This window comes from Carcharhinus amblyrhynchos, chromosome 6, assembly GCF_965287045.1.
Source record: "Carcharhinus amblyrhynchos chromosome 6, sCarAmb.v2.hapA, whole genome shotgun sequence".
In the NCBI taxonomy this organism is placed as follows: Eukaryota; Metazoa; Chordata; class Chondrichthyes; order Carcharhiniformes; family Carcharhinidae; genus Carcharhinus; species Carcharhinus amblyrhynchos.
The window spans coordinates 77680281-77697072 of record NC_137329.1 but is presented as its reverse complement, the minus strand read 5'-3'; the positions used below and the strand labels follow the sequence as shown (position 1 = coordinate 77697072).

At 40.1% G+C, this 16792-nt stretch overlaps 1 protein-coding gene across 2 annotated transcripts in view; it reads left to right on the top strand.

Moving 5' to 3' along the window:
• Positions 1-16792, top strand: part of zcrb1 (zinc finger CCHC-type and RNA binding motif 1) — a 57982-nt gene that overhangs the window by 31343 nt on the left and 9847 nt on the right. The window contains exons 2-7 of one of the 2 annotated variants that reach the window (XM_080190745.1): positions 1522-1590; positions 2289-2317; positions 3628-3739; positions 3851-3958; positions 7610-7719; positions 7812-7896. In XM_080190745.1, the coding sequence (XP_080046871.1) occupies positions 1567-1590; positions 2289-2317; positions 3628-3739; positions 3851-3958; positions 7610-7719; positions 7812-7896 (468 nt within the window). In that variant the 5' untranslated portion in view covers positions 1522-1566. The remainder of the gene's footprint in view (positions 1-1521; positions 1591-2288; positions 2318-3627; positions 3740-3850; positions 3959-7609; positions 7720-7811; positions 7897-16792) is intronic. The other variant, XM_080190744.1, reaches the window with a different exon arrangement.

Genomic DNA, 16792 nt, shown 5'->3' with positions numbered 1-16792 from the left:
AGAAGGGCATAAGAGACAATTCAGGAAATTACAGGCCTGTGAACCTTGCGTCAGTGGTGAGGAAGTTATTGGAGAAGATTTTTAGGGACAGGATGTATTCACATCTAGAAGAGAATAGGATTATTGGTGATAGCCAGCATAGTTCTGTGAAGGGGATGTTGTGTCTCTCAAACTGGATTGAGTTCTTTGAGGAAATGACAAAAAGTGACCAGGGAAGGGCTGTGAATCTTGTACACAAGGACTTTAGTAAAGCCTTCAATAAGGTTCTTCATGGCAGGTGAAGTCATATGGGATCCAAGGTAAGATGGACACAAAACTTGCTTAGTCATAGAAAGCAGAATAGCAGTGGAAGGGTTTTTTTTAACTGGAGGTCTGTAACAAGTGGTGTTCCACTAGGATCAGTGCTGGGGCTTATATATAGGAAAGGTTAGGTGGTCTGATTTGTAAATTTGCCGATGTTACAAAAACTAGAGGAGTAGCGGATAGTGAGGAGGATTGTTGGAGGATACAGCAGAATATAAATAAGCTGGAGACCTGGGCTGAGGATGGCAGGTGGAATTTAATCTAGACAAATGTGAGGTGATGCAATTTGGAAGGTTTATTGCAGAAGCAAAGTATACAGTAAATGGTAGTGCCTGTAAAATATTAGCACACGGAGGGATCTCGGCACACATATCCACAGTTCCCTGAAGGTGGCAGCTCGGGTGGGCAAGATGGTCAAGAAGGCGTATGGCATGCTGGTCTTCTTTAGTCAGGGCGTGGCGTATAGCAGTTGGAAAATCATGTTGCAGCTGTATAAGATTTTGGTTAGGCTGCATTTAAAATATTATGAACAATTCAGGTAACCACAGTAGCAGAAGAATGTTGATGCAATGGAAAGGCTGCAGAAGAGACTTACCAGGACATTTCCTGGCTTGGAGGACATGGAGTATGAAGAAAGGTTGAACAAACTTGAATCATTTTTATTAGAGGGTCAGAAGACGAGGGGGGACTTGATAGAGATGTACAAGATTATGACAGGCTTGGATGAGTGGATAGTCAGTCTTTTTTTCAGGGTCAAAAGAGTCAGTTACTCGGAGCATAGGTTGAGAGTGTGAGGGAAAAGTTTAAAAGAGAAGGGGCAGGTTTTTCTCACACTTGGAGGTGAATGCCTGGAACGTGCTGCTGGAGGAGGTGGTGGAAGCAGATGCTACAACAATGTTCTAGAGACATCTGGATAGATACATGAACAGGCAGGGAATAGAGGGCTGTGGAACATATAGGCAAGAAAATATTAGATTAGAGAGGCATGTGTCGGCACATACTTGATGGGCCAAAGGGCCTGTTCTTGTGCTGTGTTGTTCTTTGCTCTGAGTCTTTTTGAGGTCGGCTGAGACCGATTCTTCAGTATGCTTCCATGGAGGTGTCATGCATTGCATGGGTATTCTCTTGAGAGAGCGATGTCATCCGCATATTGATGTCAGTGTCATATTCTTGGATTTCAATCGGTTGAGGCTGAAAAGTTTTCTGTTTATTATGTAGATTATGTCCTTTCCACTGAGAAGCTTGTTCTTGACAAGCTGAAGGATGGTGATGAAGATGGCAAAATGGGTAAGGGCAATGAGATATCCCCTGCTTGACGCCTTTATCTTGAAGGCTTCTGACTTATTTCCATTGGCAAGGACTGTCGCTGACATTTTATGGAGGAGCAGGAGGATGTTGATGAATTTTTCTGCAGAGCCAGTCTTTAACAGATCTTCCACAGCACTTCCTGATCGACGGAGTCGAAAGCCTTGGTCAGATCGATAAAGGCCAGGTAGAGTGGTTGATGTTGCTCCTGGCATTTCCCTTGTTATTGAGCAGTGAAAATCATGTTTGCTATTCCACAGTTTGGTCGAAAGCCACACTGGCTTTCTGGAATGATTACTTTAGAGACTGGGAGAAGATGGCTGGTGAGAATTTAGGCAATGACCTTCCCAGTGACAGACAGTAGGGAAATTCCTCGGTCGTTCCCACAGTCCACTTTGTTTCCTTTCTTGAAGAAGGTGGTGATGACAGCGTCCCTGACATTGGCAGGAATTTCTTCTCTTTCCTAGATTTTCACAATTTCACAACGCACAAGAATAAAATGTTTGTAATTGACAAGCTACTTTAAACACAAATAGGTGTTCTGTTAGCCAACTGTAGGTTCCAACCAGGTGGCATTTAAACTAGCAAAAATGCTGTTAATTCATTTTGTAGATCTGACCAGTCAATCTTCTGGTTTTTCTTCCATATATATCTAGTTTTGACAATTATTTTTCTTTCAGATTTTTTCCAAGTATGGCACAGTGGTCAAGTAAGTGAAACATAATTCATGTTCTTGGAAATTCTTCTGTTGTAAATGTCAGGTATTGAGGGAATTAAATGTGTTGCAATTTATTTCTTTGTTTTAAAAATAATTGATCTACTTAAAATTTATAAGATCAAATATTTGTTAAATGACATGCCAAAATGATGAAAAAAAAATATACATCATGATCTAAACATTGTAAACTTGGTATTAACATTTAGAAAGCTCTTGCTCTGGCACTTCAGCCTTGCGTTTAAAATCCCAAGTTCATCTCAGCTTTAACAGGATCTTTTTCTCCCTGTTGCACCAGAGTGAATGTTCCAGTGTCCAAGTCCATTTATTTAATCTTCTGAGCTTAATTGAACATAATAAGGTGCCCTCTAGCAACTCGTTGTTCTTTAACTCACCACAAGGATTGTTTCTTTGAACAGGGGATCTGTCCTGACTCTGCTTGGTGATTAACTCAAAAACAGTCCATTTCTTCTGCCTGGTATAGCAGCCCGTGTCTAAGGTCATTTTTCCCAAATCTTTCTGTCTGACTGCCTCTAAGAGTCTGTATGCAGCAAAGCAAGCTACTTCCTCCCTTGTGTCCAGGTGTTCAAACTTGCCCCTTATTTAGACTGACAATCAAGTCACATGGGTTTGTCTCTAAGTAGATTTAGATTAGATCACATGGTCCTGTCGCATCACATTCGTAGGAAGTAACATCCCCTTCTCCAAATGACTCAATTTTACCTTGAATTAAAGGAGACAGTTTATAATATATTAGTAGTGTTTCAATTTCTTGGTTTATATTTGAAGAACCTTTTAATGTGATTGGCTGTTTGGAGATTTTGATGACGTCACTGCAACTCAACATGGAAATCCTCATGAAAGAATGCTGCAATCAGTTGCACATTGAGCAAGTTAAAATTATCATAGAAAAGGTGACTATTTGAGGTCAGCGGCGATTGCAACCTCCGGGCTAATGTACATCGTATGTTTTACCCAGTCTTACTGTAGTTTGTAGTTAGTTATTAAGCTAATAACTACATCTATTTCACATGTAATTGAATAGTTTTGTGAAAAATTGTAATTGTTTGATTATGAGAAATTGAAACTTTTGTATAATCTCAAATTGGCTGAAAACTAGTCCCCAGAGTTATGTTTGAATTTGGTACTGTTATAGTAGAAATACTCAATTAAAATCTCTTTGCTAGTAACATTACTTCTGTTCAAAATAATTAATCACCTTGCGGCCCTCTGAAGAAATTTTAGTTCAGTGACCATTTTAGGCTTTTATTGAGTTTTACTGAGAGGCTCTTATTTGTTTACAGAGTAACGGTTTTGCGAGATAAAGATTCCAGGAAAAGCAAAGGTGTGGCATTTGTTCTGTTTCTGGATAGGGAATCAGCATACAACTGTACCAGGGCACTCAACAATAAGCAAGTGAGCAAAACTTAGTTCTCAATTCCATTTTAATTTCTTTTCAATTGAATAAGAACTGTCTTGTCTTTAGCATAACTTTTCAAGTGATTCTGTTTTTCTTCTTAACTGCAGTTGTTTGGCAGAACGGTGAAGGCAAGTATTGCAGTTGACAATGGAAGAGCATCTGAATTCATCCGAAGGCGCAATTACACTGACAAATCCAGATGTTATGAATGTGGCGTGAGTACAAAACATTTAAATGAAAAATCTACAACAAACACTAATTCATAGGTTTCACTGACATAACAGTATTGCAAAAAAGATTTTAAGAGGCGTGAAATTACAGATCTTCTAGGATGAAACTAAATCTCAAAGTTGTCATTAAAACCGTGATGAAAACTTCACCAGACATCAGCCTGGCAACATTGTTTTAAACACAACCCACTGTCAGTCTGCAAATCAGACACAATCTACTCCCTTCATGTAATTCACTACTGGGCTGCACTATTTATAATGTACATTATGGATGCATTGTGTGTCATAGAACATCACAGTACAGGCCGTTCGGTCCTCGACGTTATGCCGTGCTTTGTCCGAAACCAAGATCAAGCTATCCCACTCCCTATCATTCTGGTGTGCTCCATTTGCCTATCCAATAACCGCTTGGAAGTTCCTAAAGCGTCCGACTCCACTGTCAGCAGGCAGTCCGTTCCACTCCCCCACCACTCTCTCTGAGTAAAGAACCTACCTCAGACATCCCTCCTATATCTCCCACCATGAACCTTATAGTTATGCCCCCTAGTAACAGCTACATCCACCTGAGGAAATAGTCTCTGAACGTCCACTCGATCTATCCCCCTCATCATCTTATAAGTCTCTATTAAATCGCCTCTTATCCTCCTCCATTCTAAAGAGAAAAGCGTTAGCTCCCTCAACCTTTCCTCATAAGATCTACCCTCCAAACCAGTTAGCATCCTGGTAAATCTCCTCTGCGCTCTCTCCAATGCTTCCACATCCTCCTTAGTGAGGTGACCAGAACTGCACACAATATTCAAAATGTGGTCTCACGAGGGTCCTGTACAGTTGCAGCATAACCCCACAGCTCTTAAACTCAAACTCCCTCTTAACAAATGCTAACCCATTTTAGACCTTCTTCATGACTCTGTCCACTTGAGTGGCAATCTTCTGAGATCTGTGGATGCGAACCCCAAGATCTCTCTGTTCCTCCACATTCATCAGAACCCTGCCATTGCCCCTGTAATCCCCATTCAAATTTGTCCGAACAAAATGAATCACCTTGCACTTATCAGGGTTAAACTCCATCTGCCACTTTTCAGCCCAGCTCTGCATCTATCAATGCGTCTTTGCAGCCTACAACAGCCCTCCACCTCATCCACTATTCTACTAATTTTGCTGTCATCAGCAAATTTACTGACCCACCCTTCAGCCCCCTCCTCCAAGTCATTGATAAAAATTACAAATAGCAGAGGACCCAGCATTGATCCCTGTGGTACACTGCTGGTAATTGGTCTCCAGTCTGAAAATTTTCCTTCCATCCACCACCACCCTCTGTCTTCCATGAGATAGCCAGTTACTTATCCAATCGGCCGAATTTCCCTCTATCCCACACCACCTTACTTTCTTCATGAGCCTACCATGGTGAACCTTATCAAAAGCCTTACTAAAATCCATATATATGACATCAACTGCTCTATCTTCATCTACACACTTAGTTACCTCCTCAAAGAATTCCATCAAATTTGTGAGACAACACTTACCCTTCACAAATCCATGCTGACTATCCCGGATTAAGCTGCATCTTTCCAAAAGGTCATAAATCCTATCCCTCAGGACCTTTTCCATTAACTTACCAACCACTGAAGTAAGACTAACTGGCCTATAATTACCAGGGTCATTCCTATTTCCTTTCTTGAACAGAGAAACAACATTCGCCACACTCCAGTCCTCTGGCACTATCCCCGTGGACAGTGAGGACCCAAAGATCAAAACCAAAGGCTCTGCAATCTCATCCCTTGCCTCCCAAAGAATCCTAGGATATATCCCATCTGGCCCAGGGGGCTTATCGACCCTCAGGTTTTTCAAAATTTGCCAATACATCTTCCCTCAGAGCATCTATCTCCTCCAGCCTATCAGCCTGTATCAGACTCTCATCCTTAAAAACATGGCCCCCTCTCCTTGGTGAAGACTGAAGAAAAGTATTCATTCATTGCTTCTCCTATCAGTTCTGACTCTGCACAAGCTCCCACTGCTATCCTTGACCGGCCCTAACCTCACCCTGGTCATTCTTTTACTTCTCATGTAAGAGTAAAAGGCCTTGGGGTTTTCCTTTATCCGACCACCAAGGACTTCTCATGCCCCCTCCTAGCTCTCCTAAGCCTTTTTTTAGCTCATTCCTTGCTACCTTGTAACCCTCAAGCAACCCAACTAAACCTTGTTTTCTCATCCTTACATATGCTTCCTTTTCCCTCTTGACAAGACATTCAACCTCCTTTGTGAACCATGGTTCCCTCACTCAGCCATTTCCTCCCTGCCTGACAGGGACATAACTATCAAGGACACGCAGTATTTGTTCCTTGAAATAGCTCCACTTTTCATTTGTGCCTTTCCCTGACAGTTTCTGTTCCCATTTTATGCCCCCTAATTCTTGCCTAATCACATCATAATTACCCCTCCCCCAATTATAAACCTTGCCCTGCCATTGCAATAATGAAAGACACTGAACTGTGGTCACTATCTCCAAAGTGCTCTCCCACAAACAAATCCAACAACACTTGGCCCAGTTCATTACCCAAATGTTGATGTTTCTCAACCCAAGGATAATTACAGTCAAGAACAAAATTAAAGACAACCACAAAATTGAATCCTTAGAAAGAAAGTTGATTGAAATTGCATAGCCCGTATGTAAAATTATTTTGTGACATGGAAAATTATGACATTATTTGTACATATGGGCCAATCCATCTAACCTGTGAGGAAACTGGAGCACCCAGAGGAAACCCACACAGATATGAGGAGAACACACAAACCCACACAGTCACCCAAGGCTGGAATCAAATCCAGGTCCCAAGCACTGTGAGGCAACAGTGCTAATCACTGTGCAATCATGTCATTATTCAACCTCCATTGTAAGGAAAGCAACAGAGCAAATTACCAGCAGGTTATCATTTGGGATTAAAACTTTCACAATGGGATAATACTGTTAAATGAACATAGACTTTACTCATATTTCCTCCATGGAAGTAGATCTCTTGTCAAAGAAATTTAGTTCCTCTTTTCTGGCATTTCCTATTAAATGCCTTGTGTTTCACATCGTGCTTCAATGTTCTCTTTCCCTCTAACAAATGATTACATTATGTTAATGCATTTTTCTACTGTAAATCACTGGCACAGAGTAACTTCATTCTTCTCAACCAATTGACTGTAATTGTTGAACTGAAAAATTGCCAAATTTAACATGCTTTTTACCAGCAGTAATCTCAAATATTAACAAAATGTTACTAATGAGATCTATTTATTTTGAGATGACCTGACATTAAAGGATAGTCTATAGTAGAGAACCAGCCAATCCAGCCAACATATGTTAGATCTTGTGAAAGTAAGAGTTAATATAAGAGTATATGAATGGACTTGCATTTTGAGCCTTGAGCAACCCAGTTTTTACAGAAGATCAATCTGTTACAATTTAGTATCTCTTACAGATTTGTCAGTACGTTTTTAAGCAAGTAATGTACACGTTCCTATTTGGCATTCAAAACGTCATTTCATTATGCATCATCAACATTCCATTTGAGGTCAGATAAAGTTTGTCTTATCTCAAGTTGAGATTTTAATTGTTGTATTAAAAAATATGATATTCATTTCTTAATACAGGATTACGGCCATTTAAGCTATGCTTGTCCAAAAAATATGCTTGGAGAGCGAGAACCTCCGAAAAAGAAAGAGAAAAAGAAAAAGAAAAAAGTCAATGAACCGGAAGAAATGTGCGTATATCATATTGTTAACCTATTGAAAATATTTTTTAAAAGAGATTTGTTTCAAGGACACGTCTCAAAGCATGTTTCTGTATTTTCAGTGAGGAGGAGGAACAGCAGCAAGAAAGTGAAGATGAAGGAGAAGACCCTGCCCTTGATAGCTTGAGCCAAGCAATTGCTTTCCAGGTATGCAGTTCTGAAAAGATAAATTGATGCATGTCTTTGGAAGAAGTGAAACCGATCATAAAGTGACTTTAATCCGATTATAAATCATTTCTGTTTCTTTATAAATCATTTTGCCTTTCTGTAGTTTTGCAAACGAGCCTTGGGAGCTCTATATTTCTCTGTCACTGTTTGGTATTGCAATTTAATTGTAGTTGTAATTGATCACATTGAAGACACAGTATTGATTTAACTTAAATGCTGTTCTGCAAATTACTCATAACACGTAGACAAAGTATCAGTGGTCTCCTTGTTCTTAGCAGTCCATTCCTATATAATCCCATGTTGTAGTTTGTTTTCAGTAAACTAACTGAAACAGTCATTAAATAATAATGGACAACATCACATGGATTGTGCTAGAACATTTGGAAGGCCTTCTACCTGTTGAATCTTCCCTCACTTGAACCGCTTGGATTGGGGGTGGGGCAACAAAACCGTGGGAGAGAGAATGGAATACTGTAGGGGATGAACAAGTTGCTCAAAAAAGTTGAGAGGTCGGGGGTTAGAGATCAGAAATGCTGATAGATAGTGCCGGGGCTGCCAGTTTGAGAAGGAGAAATGGAAGAGAATAGGAAGGGATTGGAGGGAGAGGACAGAAAGGAGGATGGTCGGAGACAGATTGTAAGGAAGTGTGGTTGGGAGGGCAGGAGGAAGAAGAAAGAGAATGAAGAAAGACAATGAACATATCTGTTTCATCAACAAGACAATCTATTTCCACCTCCGTACATTGCTCTTCTGACTGGTCTCTGATCTTCCACCCAATACAACATGGAGCTTGTCCAAATTTCTGTTGCCCATATTCTGACTCTGTAGAAGAGGTGACATTCATCTGTCACCTCTGTGTACATTGACTGATATTGGCTCCCAGTCTGGAAACTTATTTTAAAATTCTCATCTTTATCTTCAAATCCTTTTGCCTCTCCCCGTTTCAAATAACAACCCTTGGTTATCTCAACGCAGCATCAGTTCTGGCCGCAAATGCATCCCCAATTTTGATCACTGCACTGTTGGTGGCTGTGTCTTCAGTGCTGAGGCCCAAGGCTGTGGAATTCCCTCCCTATATTTCTCCACCTACAGCTGCCTTTCAAGATATTCCTTAAATCTTTTTACTCTACCTTCTGATCATCTGTCCTAACACAAGAACAGTAAGTTAAATTTGGCTACCCAAAACCTGGAGATGTCTGAAAACCAGACCCGCTTTTATAAGCTGCCATTCATGAATTTTCTCACTAAATGAGTGAAATAATTTGCGCATTTGACTAACAATTGACTTTGCGCTCCAAATGACTCTTGTCCCCAATCCAGTTCAGCCCGATTTGCTTGACAGCACCCAAACCGGAAATGGCGAAATCCGAAATCTGGCACAGATTTGTGTCTGAGGTTACAGGTTTTTGAAACACTTTACCAGTAACTCCTCCTTGCGTGACTGTTGTTTATTGTGCAAAATTACTCTCTTCCAAAGTACCTGGAATGTTTCCTTACATTAAAATTAATTCATCTTGTTGTTAGGACTAATGTTTACCAGGATACTTCATGAGCTTGCTTTCCTGATTCACCAGGAGTTCTGGCTGGTTGCTTTCATTGCTGAAAAGCTCAACATCCTTACCATGATAACATTTGTAGTTTCCTTGAGCTTAATCACTTCATCTTTGGATTTTAGTAAGTATTGGTCAAAAGCTGAAGGAGAGGATTTTTTAAACTCTTAATTCACAATGTCTGAGATGTGCATTCACTTGCATATGTCAGCCAATGTAGCCATTGAAACTGTGGAGTGTTGTTCATGCCCGTTCTTTTTTGATTCAGGCACACAACACTGCTTCAGGGACATCATGAATCTGCATTTCTTGCTGATTTAATGGATTTAATTAATTGAAATGTTCCTCAAGTCATTTGATGACAGTTCATTATAAATGTGTCTTGCACCTCCTGCATTACTGAAGGGATTAGAAGGCTGCAATATCCTATCACACAACATCAGGAGAAATTAGTTCCACTTTGTTAAATGGGTCACAATGTCACATGCAGCATTCTCAACACATTTAGGACTATTTTTAGAATGATGCAACTGCCCCGTATGGTTCATATATAACTAGTCAGCTGCTTCTTGACACTCCACATGGGAGTTAAAAGGCTGCAGCCAGCCAATTTGTACACAGGAACATCCCACAAGCTGCAAGAAAATTAATGACTTTTAGGTAAGGAAGATGATTGTGGACGATTTGTTCCTCCGTCTGGACGTGGTGGACGATTTGTTCCTCCGTCTGGACGTGGTGGACGATTTGTTCCTCCGTCTGGACGTGGTGGACGATTTGTTCCTCCGTCTGGACGTGGTGGACGATTTGTTCCTCCGTCTGGACGTGGTGGACGATTTGTTCCTCCGTCTGGACGTGGTGGACGATTTGTTCCTCCGTCTGGACGTGGTGGACGATTTGTTCCTCCGTCTGGACGTGGTGGACGAGGCTAATTTATATCTCGATGGAGGGCGATATAAATTTCTCCTTGCGGGTGTTTCAGTTGAGGATTGTGTTGGTACTTCTGTTCTGCAAAGGTGGGGGAAGGAATGAGGCAATTCTGTTAGTTTTTTTTGTACTGACCCCTGCTCAATTGAAGTTAAGGGAGTGTTTTTGATCACTGTGGGTGTAGGGCGGTTGGAGGCTATATCATGCCAATTATTCTCATCTCCTATATGATGTGCAAAAATCATTTATATAGTGCCTTTACCATAATAAAACACTCCAGGGTGCTTCACAGGAGCAAAATAAATCAAAATATGACACAAGCTATATAAGGAGATAATAGGTCAAGTGACCGAAAGCTTGGTTAAAGGAGAAAAGAAAGGTAGAAGTTTTTAAAAAAAATTAATCAATGGGATATGGGTATCATCTGCAAAGCTAGCATTTGTTGCCTAGCTTTTACACTAGAGAAGATGGTGGTAAGCCAACTGCTGCAATCCATGGTGTAGATACACCCACAGTACTGTAAGGAGAGGAGATTTTTTTAACCCAGTGGCAGTCAAGAAGCAGCAACATAGTCCCAAGTCAGAATAGTGTGTGGCTTAGAGGAGAACATAAAATGTTCTGATGCCATTCCCACATTCCTGGAGCACTTATTCTTCAAGGCAGTAGAGGTTATGGTTTGGAAGGTGCTGTTGAAGGAAACTTGGCAAGTTGCTGTAGTGCATCTTGTAGACACTATACACTGTTTCCATTATGCACTGGTGGTGGAGGGAGTGAATGTGTACCTGTGGTGATTGGGATGTTGGTTAAGTGGGATGGTTTGTCCTGAATGATTTCAAGCTTCTTGAGCGCTTTTGGATTCATCCAGACAGGTAGGAGAGTGTTCCACTACATTCCTCACTTGTAGCTTGTAGATGGTCGGGAATCAGGAGACAAGTTACTTGCCACAGAATTCCCACTCTCCAGTTGTTGGTAATGCCATTGAATGCCAAGGGGAGATGTTTGGATTCTCCCTTATTGGAGATGGTCTTTGCCTGGCATTTGTATGGTGCAAATGTTACTTGCTACTTAAAAAGCCCAAGCCTGAATGTTGTCCAGATTTTGCATACTGATATAGGCTGCTTCAATATGGGGAGGCGATGGCCTAGTGGTATTATTATCACTAATTATTAATCCAGAAACTCAGCTAATGTTCTGGAGACCTGGATTCGAGCCCCACCATGGCAGAATATCTGGAATTAACAGTCTACTGATGAAACCATTGCTTTTTTTCTGACAATTTGGTTCACTTTGGGGAAGGAGATGTGCCATCCTTACCTGGTTTGGCTCTGGAGTCACATGTAGGCCAATGTGTTTGACTCTCAACTGCCCTCCAAGGCAACTAGGAATGGGCAATAAATGCTGTAAAAAGTCTGACAACACCAGGTTTAAGTCCAACTGATTTATTTGATAGTAAACTCGCAAGCTTTCGGGGTTTGACCCTTCGGGCGAATGGAGAGTTCTGGCCTCAGAACTCTCCATTCACCTGACGAAGGGACAAACCCGAAAGCTTGTGCGTTTACTATCAAATAAATCAGTTGGACTTAAACCTGGTGTTGTCAGACTTTTTACTGTGTTTACCCCAGTCCAACGCCGGCATATCCACATCAATAAATGCTGGCCAGCAACACTCATATCCCAGGAATGAATGAATGAATAAAAAATATCTGAGAAATTGTGAATGGTACTAAATATTTTGAAATCATTGGCATACATCCAGATCTTTTGCCTTATTCATGGAAAGAAGGTCATTGATGAAGCAGCTGAAGATGTTTGGTCCTAGGATATTATTCTGAGAAACCCCTGCAGTGATGTCCTGAGACTGAGAGGAATGGCCTTCAACAACTTCAACCATTTTCCTTTGTGCCAAGTATGATTCAAACCAAGGAAAGTTTCCCCATCGGCCACTAAAAGGGCATTATGAACTTGGCTCACTATGTCCAATTTACTGTGAAGGTGGCTACCATTTCAGTGGAGATTTTCATCAGTGCAAATGTGTGAGGCATCTTGCCAGAAGGGAATTCTTGCATTTTCTATGTAAGGATATACACAGCATCTGGAAATTTTGACAGAAACACACACACATATTGCTTTGTTACTCCACAAGTACCTTTTTAGTGCAGACCCCTAAGATTCAGGTATGCATCCAACTGAGGTAAGCTTAAAGAGTTCTTCATCCCACTGCATTGTTCAGCTGCTGTCCAAGCGCCCTCTATCTATGAGACGTTGAAACCATGTTTATTTGTGCACAAAGGCTACACAGGTGTCATGTGATGATGCATCCTCCAGACAAGTTCTTCTGAGGACTCCTTGAGCTCCTCTATCAGTACTCCTCTATCAGTATCCCATGGGATAATTCTGTGATTTTGTTCTGAAAATAGGTGAAATTTGGTTTCAAGTTAGCATAATGTAGATCATGGCATTTAATGTATTGATGACATCCATTTAACATGAGTGATAATTAAGTGGCAATATGCTATTTGATGCTGTCACCAAATCTCTGTCACCTCCATCTCTCAATCACCAATTGTCTACACTGGTGTCACCCTGCCAATCTCAAGGAGATCTCCCTCCATCTGCTATGGCTGCACCTTCATACCCAGTTTTCTGCTTCTCCCTGGAGTTGGGGCTCTCTTCTAATGAGAAAATGCAAAGATTTGGAAGTGAAAGGAATGAACCAATTGTTCAGCATGGAAGGTGAACATATGAGATGGGAACTAGAATGAATGAATGTGAGGGCAGTAGAATGAGGATGAGTGTGAGTGATTGTTGAGATGTAGATTTGAAAAGAAGGCTGGAGAAAAAAATGTGTATGCCAGCAGGATGTGTCAGGAGAATACTATACAGGTGTGAATGATGGTTACCACCAGAGTTGTACCTTTCTGGACCAAATTAGATCATTAAACCATACTGCTCGGCTGCTGACTCGCATCTGCTTGGTGAGTCTGGCTGGTCTCCTGTCATCCTCCGAGAAGATGATGTGCCTTCACTGTATTAATCATCACCTCGAGGGACTGGTCTGGGAACCTGTGGGGCAGTCTTTCCATGTCTTCACTGCATTCTACAGCTCTTCATTCCTTCTCAATGGTAACTGAATGCTGCAATCACAGCTGCTTTTGAGATTGCACAGGGCCGGTTTAAATAGCACTCCTTCATTGTTTAGGTGCTTATCCCATCCACTCTTATGATTTAGCCAGGGAAACTGGAGGTATGATGATGATGTTATTACTCTGGGAAAGAGCCATTGCAAATTGTGCAAATTGGTTAATCAGATTCTTGGCCTGAAAATGATAGCAACGGGAGCAAACATGCTGGATTCCACCTAAGGCTGTTTATTAAACCTGAGTAAAGCCATAATAAGAATTTGACTTTGGTGTCTTTGCTATCGGGTATTAGTGAGACATACATCACCTGTGAATGTGTAGGTGTCCTGCTGCACGGATCTACCTAAGCTTAGGAACTTATCTCATGTGTGCAACTAGATTATAATGGCTAGAAGGAGGTTTTGAAGAAGTAGCATCATGCTTATTGCACAGCTAAATAGAGAAATTTTATTGTTTCATCATAATGCTTTTTTTTGTGCTGTTTATCACTGTTTGTTGGAAGCCTCAATTCCTTTTTGGCATCAGGCTCCATGAGTGCCAACCACCTTCCAATATTGTGTCCAGAGTGATAGATGATTGGAGTGCAGGGGCAATTATAGATCCTTTTCCTATCCAAAGTCCATAAATGCAAACTGCCAGCAGCTAACACTATGTAACAATTGCAAATATGAAACATTGACTTTTTTTTTATTTGATGACAGCATGAAGCTCAGTTGTATTGTTCTTTGTGATTGAATAAACTATCCAAACTGTCTGGGTCTATTTGTGAAGAAAGTCAATTTGTGAGTTACTGAACTGTGTATGTGAAATTAGACCTGAGCATTGAGTCACCATTTTCAGGGAAAGAGTGACACCTGAATAATTTGAGGAAGTTATTTCATTGAATCATAGAATGATACAAAAGGAGACCATTTAGACTATTGTGCCTGAATTGGCTCTTTGACAGCCATCCAATTAATCTTTCTCCAATTCCCATTTTTGAACGTTACTTCTGAATCTGTTTCCATCACTCTTTCATGCAGCATAGACCGTGACAATTTGATGTGTGCATAAGTTTCTTCTCATCTCACCTTTTGGCTCCTATTAAATCTGTGTCTTCTGATTACTGATCTGCTGACACCAGAAACAGTTTTTCCTCCTCAACTCTATCAAAACCATGTTTGATTTTGAACAACCCTGTCACATCTCTCTTAATCTTTTCTGCTTGAAGAAGAACAAACCCAGCTTTTCTCATCTCTCCATAAAACTGAATTTCCAGATCCCTGACATGAGTCTGGTAAATCTTCTGTGCATCCTTTCTCAGGTTTTTATATTCTTACTAAAGTGTGGTGCCTAGAAATGGATACTATGCTCCAGTATAGGGCCTAAAGTGGTGAAGTGGTGGAGGCTGCCTCGCTAAATATTTTTAAGAAGCGGGTTGATGGGTTTTTGATAAGAGAGGGGATTAAGGGTTATGGGGAGAGGGCGGGAAAGTGGAACTGAGCCACGACAGATCAGCCACGACAGATCAGCCATGATCTTATTGAATGGCGGGGCAGGCTCGAAGGGCCAGATGGCCTACTCCTGCTCCTATTTCTTATGTTCTTATGTTCTTATGTTCTAACTACTGCCTTGTAACTTCCTTGTTTTTTTTCACCTAACTCTTGTCTCTGTTTATGAAATCAAAGATTTCATATGCTCTTTAACCACCATCTCAATTTATCATGTTACTTTCAAAAATTTGTACTCACCAAGATATTTCTGTTCTGGCGCTCCTTATTAAAATTGTACCATTTTATCTGCTTCTCATTTTTCCTACCAAAGTACACCATTTTGCGCTTTTGTTTTGTATTAAATTGCATCTGCATATGCCCATCCTTTTCATTAGTCTGCTTCATCTAAAGCCTGGGACTTCTATTCTGCCACTTTAACAACTTGCTTTGCATTGAGCGGTTGTTCAAAAGGTAAGAAATAAAAATTAAATATGTAAAGAATAAAAGAGTAGAGATACTATGAATTCTAAAACAGTCAAAAATCCTAGAATACCAAAAACTATTTTTTGGTACATTTTCCTGATCTTAATAGTTGTGACCTTTTTTGATTTCAGCCAGTTATAAAATACAAAAGCCAAGTGTGACATAATGAGGATGAAATGCATGCTATTATACCATTAGTAATTAAATTCTCATAAATCAAATGCATTGTGTGTAACTTGGCAAAATAATAAATTCTACAATTCAGCCTCCACAACATCACAAGAGATTCACTAGTGTACAGAGTATAATGCCATGACTTTCACATGTGTCACATAGAAATGGAAAATAGCCACAATTCTAAGGTATTCTATCTACAAGTTGAAAAAAAGAAACAAAATGATCAAGTCACTGTTTTTTAATTTAATTTCTCTCATCAGCCTGATGACATTTGCATCTAAATAAAGTTTATATTGTAAAAATGTTTAAAACTGTTGTCTTTACAATCATTTAGTTAATTCTAACAACTCAGAGAAAAAATAACTTTATAGTTGGCTTTTATTTAAAATTCAGCCTCAAAAACCTGAGCTTTCAATCTGATATTTTCCCCAGGGCTATCATTTGACTTCACTTGTATATACATTTCCCAAAGTGCCACAGGTTTTAAGTGTATGTTTCAGTATGTGCAATATAATTGGTGTTTTTCAAGTTGAAGAAATTGATTTTTTTTTCCCAGCTGATTACAAAACAAAGTTGACAATTAATTTCCAATGAGCTTTTTGGGGTAAAATCTCATTAAAATTACTTCACTTTTTTTGAACTTCAGAGACTTTCATCTCAAAATAAAGACATTGACTTACAGCATCTTTGCTTTCTTTTAACTTGCATGTGTCTTAAAGGGACAAAGCAGCTTAAACATCATTCTGTCTTAGTAACAGAAAGCTGCTCGTTTATAAACTAGCACATCATGTCTAATTCTCATGATATGTACAATGCTATCTGTGTTTATTATCCAGCCCTATTTGTTGCCCAAAAGTGTTAATGGTGTCATCTTGACCTTGTTGCAGTGGTTCTGCAAATTGTAAAACAGCACGACTTTTCCACAGAGGAAACTTGAATCCTTTCTTTTCTGGTTGAAAGTAGCGCATATTCATCTGCCTTTCACTCAGCCATCTAGTAGTTCATGCTGCAGTCATCTGACATGGGCAGCTTAATTGTTGGATGAGTTAAGTGGAGCTGGGCGCTGTAGAATAATTATGGAACAGTATTATGGAAAGAAAGTTATTAATGAAGCAGTTGAAAATGTCTG